Raw genomic sequence first — 7,656 nt, 5'->3', positions numbered from 1 at the left:
GGGGGTGGCTGGGGGGGTAGCCGTGGGGGTTGGCCAGGGGTCAGGTGGTTGGGGGGCAGCCAGGGGGCTGGTAGCTGAGGGCCTGGGCTGGGTTCTGGGCCTGACTCTGACACCCTATCACCTTGCCGAAGTTCCTTCCCTTTTCCAGGCCTCAGTGTCTTCCTGCACAGGTGTTTTAGACTCAGGTCTCTAAGGGATGGGCTTGGGGCCAGGAGGTTTCTAGCCTGGTCTGTTCTCACTCAGTCCTTCTCCTTTCCCCAAAGGCTGCTCCAGGCTGGATACAAAGGGCGAGTGACGGGCTGGGGCAACCTGAGGGAAACGTGGACAGCCAGTATTGCTGAGGTGCAGCCCAGCGTGCTGCAGGTGGTGAACCTGCCCATCGTGGAGCGGCCGGTCTGCAAGGCCTCCACCCGGATCCGCATCACCGACAACATGTTCTGTGCTGGTAAAGTCCCCTGGGCATGGCTGGGCAGGCGGGAACAGCAGGGCCTGGGGTTGGGAGGATTGAGACACGTGAGTAGCACAGGCCTGGGTTCAAGTCCTGGCTCTATTCCATTAGGCTGTGTGAGGGTTGAGCGAGATAGTGTATTTAAGGTGTTAGGCGTGGTGCTAGTCACTGGTCGAGTTGTCAGTATATGTGAGCCAGACACCAACCAGAGGCCATGGGTGGAGGAAAAGCCATTCATTCATTCAGTTGTTCAGCAAATATTTACGGAGTGCTTACTGTAGTCCAGGCAGTATTCCAGGGTGTCCAACAAGGACCCTAACAGATAGGGTCTCCTGTGTCTTCAGAGAGCTTTCTTCCTAGAAGGAGAGTGTGTCAATAAGCAGATCTAGAATAGCAATCCTGATAGGAGAAAAATGAAGCTGAGTAAGGGAGTGAGAGATGGGGACGGGGCGACTGAGACAGAGTGGTTGGAGAAGGCCTCTCTGAGAAGTGATGTTTAAGCAGAGACTAGAAGACATGAAAGAGTGAGCCAGTCTAGAGGAAGTGCACTCCAGACTTGTGGAGACAGCAGGTACAAAGGCCCTGAGGTGGGAGCATGCTTGGCGTGTCTTAGGAGCAGCAGGGAGGCCTGTGTGGCTGGAGGGCAGTAAACACAGGAAGGGCAGCATTGGAAGAGGGGAGAGAGGAGGGCAGGCAGAGGATGGGTGCTTCCTTCAGGGCCTTGAAGGACTTTGGCTTTTATTGAGATAGGACATTATTGGAGACTTTGGGGCAGGTGAGTAAACGATCTAACTTAATTTTTAAATTAAAAAAAAAAAATTTTAGGTGATTTCAGACTCACAGAAAAGTTGCAAAAATAATACAAAGAATTCCTTTATACTGTCATCCAGATTCTGCCACCTCCTTTGTGTGTGTGTGTGTGTGTTCTGTGTGTGTGTGTGTGTATTTATACACACACATATACACATTATTTGAGACTAAATTGTACATATGTTACCTTTTTTACCCATACACTTAAGTATTTCCAAAAAAACAGGGTTGTTCTCTGCCATAACCACAGTACATTTATTAAATCAAGAAATTAATAATGAAAAAAGAAATTAATGATATAATACCTTTGTCTAATTTTTAGACTTCATTTAAATGTTTTCCAGTTGTCCTACTTACTGATGTCTTTTTTAGCAAAAGAAAAACAAAAACGTTTTTCCCATCCAGGATCCAGTCCAGGATCACACATTGTACTCAGTCGTCAGTCTTTGTCTTTCATGATTTAGACATATTTGACATGTATAGGCCAGTTATTCTGTAGATTGGCCTCAGTTTGGCTTTCTCTAAGGTTTCCTAATGATCAGATTCAAGCTAAGTGATGTTGTGTCCTTTTCAGACATATGATGTCTCTGTCCCATAACTGGTGAGATTAACTCTGACCTCTTGGTTAAGGTGGTGTCTGCATCTGCCATGTTTCTCACTGTAAAGTTCTGTTTTCCTTTTTAAGACTAACATCTTGTGGGGAGAAAGTTGAATACTGTCAGTCCTGTTTCTCATCAAATTGTTCTCCTAACTCTGGTAGCTGCCAAATGGCGATTTTTAATTCTGTCATTGCTTCTACATTTATTAGTTATCATCTTATTGTAAGGAAGAATTTTCTTTCACTCTGTCACTGTGGACTCATGGGTCCTTTCTTTATTCTAAGGGCTATAATTTGTTACTGTCATTATTATAATGTTCAAATTATCCCAGGTTTGGCCAGTGGCAGTCAAAAAAACAAACAACCTGGCTTCTGTGACGTTTGGAGATGTCCTGTCAATCTCTGTGTACTCTCTTACTTTCAGCGCAGCAAGATGTTCTAGGTTCATCCTACTTGCCTTCTAGTGGAGAATGGTATTTAGAAACCAAGATCTGGGTGCCAGTTGTGCACATTGTTACTGGGGTGTCATTGCTCCTAGGCCCTCTTAGCAGACAGAATTAGAAAATACATGTATTATGCATATGCCTAAATCTATATCTATGTTCTTTCTATTTATTTATCTAAAACCATGAGATGACATTGAAACCTCCCATTGCAATGCAATAGGATTTTTTTAAACATCTCTATTGGAGTATAATTGCTTTACAATGGTGTGTTAGTTTCTGCTTTATAACAAAGTGAATCAGCTATACATATACATATATCCCCATATCTCCTCCCTCTTGCATCTCCCTCCCACCCTCCCTATCCCACCCCTCTAGGTGGTCACAAAGCACTGAGCTGATCTCCCTGTGCTATGTGGCTGCTTCCCACTAGCTATCTATTTTGGTAGTATATATAAGTCCATGCCACTCTCTCACTTCATCCCAGCTTACCCTTCCCCCTCCCCACATCCTCAAGTCCATTCTCTACATCTGCGTCATTATTCCTGTCCTGCCCCTAGGTTCTTCATAACCATTTTTTTTCCCCTTTAGATTCCATATATATGTGTTAGCATACGGTATTTGTTTTTCTCTTTCTGACTTACTTCACTCTGTGTGACAGACTCTAGGTCCATCCACCTCACTACAAATAACTCAATTTCATTTCGTTTTAAGGCTGAGTAATATTCCATTGTATATAATATGTGCCACATCTTCTTTATCCATTCATCTGTCGATGGACATTTAGGTTGCTTCCATGTCCTGGCTGTTGTAAATAGAGCTGCAATGAACATTGTGGTACATGACTCTTTTTTTTTTTTTTTGCGGTATGCGGGCCTCTCACTGTTGTGATCTCTCCCATTGCAGAGCACAGGCTCCGGATGCGCAAGCTCAGTGGCCGTGGCTCACGGGCCCAGCCGCTCCGTGGCATGTGGGATCTTCCCGGACCAGGACATGAACCCGTGTCCCCGGCATCAGCAGGTGGACTCTCAACCACTGCGCCACCAGGGAAGCCCCCCATGACTCTTTTTGAATTATGGTTTTCATATGCCCAGTACTGGGATCGCTGGGTCATATGGTAGTCCTATTTTTAGTTTTCTAAGGAACTTCCATACTGTTCTCCACATTGGCTGTACCAATTTACATTCCCACCAACAGTGCAAGAGGGTTCCCTTTTCTCCACACCCTCTCCAGCATTTATCGTTTGTAGATTTTTTGATGGTGGCCATTCTGACTGGTGTGAGATGATACCTCATTGTATTTTTGCTTTGCATTTCTCTAATGATTAGTGATGTTGAGCATTCTTTCACATGTTTGTCGGCCATCTGTATATCTTCTTTGGAGAAATGTCTATTTAGGTCTTCTGCCCATTTTTGGATGGGGTTGTTTGTTTTTTTGATATTGAGCTGCATGAGCTGCTTGTAAATTTTGGAGATTGGTCCTTTGTCAGTTGCTTCGTTTGCAAATATTTTCTCCCATTCTGAGTGTTGTCTTTTTGTCTTGTTTATGGTTTCCTTTGCTCTGCAAAAGCTTTTCAGTTTCATTAGGTCCCATTTGTTTATTTTTGTTTTTATTTCCATTTCTCTGGGAGGTGAGTCAAAAAGGATCTTGCTGTGATTTATGGCATAGAGTGTTCTGCCTATGTTTTCCTCTAAGAGTTTGATAGTTTCTGGCCTTACATTTAGGTCTTTAATCCATTTTGAGTTTATTTTTGTGTATGGTGTTAGGGAGTGTTCTAATTTCATTCTTTTACATGTAGCTGTCCAGTTTTCCCAGCACCACTTACTGAAGAGGCTGTCTTTTCTCCATTGTATATTCTTGCCTCCTTTATCAAAGATAAGGCAACCATATGTGTGTGGGTTTATCTCTGGGCTTTCTGTCCTGTTCCATTGATCTATATTTCTGTTTTTGTGCCAGTACCATACTGTCTTTTTTTTTTAATTAATTAATTCATTTATTTATTTTTGGCTGTGTTGGGTCTTCATTTCTGTGCGAGGGCTTTCTCTAGTTGCGGCGAATGGGGGCCACTCTTCATCGCGGTGCGCAGGCCTCTCACTGTTGCGGCCTTCGCTTGTTGCGGAGCACAGGCTCCAAACGTGCAGGCTTGGTAGCTGTGGCGCACGGGCTTAGTTGCTCCGCGGCATGTGGGATCCTCCCAGAACAGGGCTTGAACCCGTGTCCCCTGCATTGACAGGCATATTCTCAACCACTGTGCCACCAGGGAAGCCCCATACTGTCTTGATTACTGTTGCTTTGTCTGAAGTCAGGGAGCCTGATTCCTCCAGCTCCGTTTTTCTTTCTCAAGACTGCTTTGGCTATTCGGGGTCTTTTGTGTTTCCATACCAATTGTGAAACTTTTTGTTCTAGTTCTGTGAAAAATGCCGTTGGTAGTTTGATAGGGATTGCATTGAATCTGTAGATTGCTTTGGGTAGTATAGTCTTTTTCACAATGTTGATTCTTCTAATCCAAGAACATGGTATATCTCTCCATCTGTTTGTATCATCTTTAATTTCTTTCACCTGTGCCTTAGAGTTTTCTGCATACAGGTCTTTTGTCTCCTTAGGTAGGTTTATTCCTAGGTATTTTATTCTTTTTGTTGCAGTGGTAAATGGGAGTGTTTCCTTAATTTCTCTTTCAGATTTTTCATCATTAGTGTATAGGAATGCAAGAGATTTCTGTGCATTAATTTTGTATCCTGCTACTTTACCATATTCACTGATTAGCTCTAGTAGTTTTCTGGTAGAGTCTTTAGGAGTCTCTATGTATAGTGTCATGTATCATGTCATCTGCAAACAGTGACAGCTTTACTTTTTCTTTTCCGATTTGGATTCCTTTTATTTCTTTTTCTTCTCTGATTGCTATAGCTAAAACTTCCAAAACTATGTTGAATAATAGTGGTGAGAGTGGGCAACCTTGTCTTGTTCCTGACCTTAGTGGAAATGGTTTCAGTTGTTCACCATTGAGAGTGATGTTGGCTGTGGGTTTGTCATATACGGCCTTTATTATGTTGAGGTAAGCTCCCTCTATGCCTACTTTCTGGAAGGTGTTTATCATAAATGGGTGTTGAATTTTGTCAAAAGCTTTTTCTGCATCTGTTGAGATGTCATATGGTTTTTCTCCTTCAATTTGTTAATATGGTTTATCACATTGATTGAATTGCGTATATTGAAGAATCCTTGCATTCCTGGAATAAACCCCACTTGATCATGGTGTATGATCCTTTTCATGTGCTGTTGGATTCTGTTTGCTAGTGTTTTGTTGAGGATTTTTGCATCTATGTTCATCAGTGATAATGGCCTGTAGTTTTCTTTCTTTGTGACATCTTTGGCTGGTTTTGGTATCAGGGTGATGGTGGCCTCGTAGAATGAGTTGGGGAGTGTTCCTCCCTCTTGCAATGCAATATGATTAATTTTAGCTTCTCCCTTTCCACATTTGTAACAGTCTCTGTTGATAATGAGAAATCTGACTCCTATTGTCTGTAATGTATTTACTTATTTGGTTAATACAAGAATACACAGTTTGAGAATCACTCATCCATGACTGTGAAAAATAATCCTACAAGCTAGAGTTTAGCATTTCTTCATGGTTGTTTCTGTTTTTAGCCTGAAGATATATATATATAGTCACAGTACTGTGTCTAAAAGTAACTTGGGTAATTATTATCCCCTTCCCTGTGTTATTTATTTAAAATACAGTTAGGCTCATTTGTTTCATGATTGTATTCAATTTTGGGTCCTCCCTCCCATCTTTGTTGTCTTGTTTATTTTTGGACTATAGGCATACCTTGTTTTATTATGCTTTGCTTTATTTATTTACATATTTTTTATTTTATTTAAATATAGTTGATTTACAATATCATATTAGTTTCAGGTGTACAACACAGTGATTTAATGTTTTTATAGATTATACTCCATTTAAAGTTATTACAAAATAATGGCTGTATTTCCTGTTCAATATATCCTTGTGACTTATTTATTTTATACATAGTAGTTTGTATCTGTTAATCCCATAGTCCCCTATCTTGCTCCTCCCCCCTTCCCTTTCCCCACTGGTAACTCCTAGTTTGTTCTATCTGTGAGTCTGTTTCTGTTTTGCTATATTTATTCATTTGTTCTATTTTTTAGATTCCACATATAAGTGATAACACAGTATTTGTTTTTCTCAGTCTGACTTATTTCACTAAGCATAGTACCCTCTAGGTCCATCCATGGTGTTGCAAATGGCAGAATTTCATTCTTTTTTATGGCTGAGTAATATTTATTATATATATTTATATACCACATCTTCTTTATCCATTCATCTGTTGATAGACACTTAGGTTTGTGCTTTGCGTTATTGCCCTTCCCAGATATTGTTTTTTACAAATTGAAGGTTTGTGGTAATCCAGCATCAAGGAAGTCTATCAGCGCCACTTTTCCAACAGCATTTGCTCCCTTCATGTGTCATATTTTAGTAATTCTTACAATGTGTCAAATTTTTGCATTATTATTATATTTGTTATGGTGACCTGTGATTAGTGATCTTTGATGTTACTATTGTAATTGTTTTGGGGCATCATGAACTGTGCCAAGACAGCAAACTGTGTTCTGACTGCTCCACCAACCAGCCATTCCCCCATCTCTGTCTCTTTCCTGAGGCCTCCCTATTCCCTGAGATACAACAATATTGAAATTAGGCCAATCAATAACCTTACAATGGCCTCTAAGTGTTCAAGTGAAAGGAAGAGTTGCATGTCTCTCTTTTTAAATGCAAAGCTAGAAGTGATTAAGCTTAGTGAGGAAGGCATGTCTAAAGCCAAGACAGGCCAAAAGCTAGGCCTCTTGTGTCAAACAGTTAGCCACTCTGTAAATGCAAAGGAAAAGTTCTTGAAGGAAATTTTGTTTTAAATTTTTCTTCATTAGAGAGTTTATTTTTTAAAATTTTTTAAAATTGGGCTTCCCTGGTGGCGCAGTGGTTGAGAGTCCGCCTGCCAATGCAGGGGACGTGGGTTCGTGCCCCGGTCTGGGAAGATCCCACATGCTGCGGAGTGGCTGGGCCCGTGAGCCATGGCTGCTGAGCCTGCGCGTCCGGAGCCTGTGCTCCGCAAGGGGAGAGGCCACAACAGTGAGAGGCCCGCGTACCGCAAAAAACAAAAACAAACAAACAAACAAATTAATTAATTAATTAAAACGTGCTATTCTAGTGAATACATAAATAAGAAAGCAAAACAGACTTATTGCTGATATGAAGAAAGTTTTAGTGGTGTGGTTAGAAGATCAAATCAGCCATAACATTCCCTTAAGCCAAAACTTTGAAGCTAGCAGAGATTGATTCACGA

General features: G+C 41.4%; 1 protein-coding gene across 1 annotated transcript in view; it reads left to right on the top strand.

The window, feature by feature from the left end:
• Positions 1-7,656, top strand: part of F2 (coagulation factor II, thrombin) — a 27,249-nt gene that overhangs the window by 7,779 nt on the left and 11,814 nt on the right. Inside the window, exon 12 of the mRNA XM_007455769.1 lies at positions 264-445. Coding sequence (XP_007455831.1) covers positions 264-445 — 182 coding nt within the window. The remainder of the gene's footprint in view (positions 1-263; positions 446-7,656) is intronic.

The sequence above is a fragment of the Lipotes vexillifer genome, unplaced genomic scaffold, assembly GCF_000442215.2.
Source record: "Lipotes vexillifer unplaced genomic scaffold, Lipotes_vexillifer_v1.1 scaffold977, whole genome shotgun sequence".
Taxonomy (NCBI): Eukaryota; Metazoa; Chordata; class Mammalia; order Artiodactyla; family Lipotidae; genus Lipotes; species Lipotes vexillifer.
This window is presented reverse-complemented; position numbering and strand designations above follow the sequence as displayed.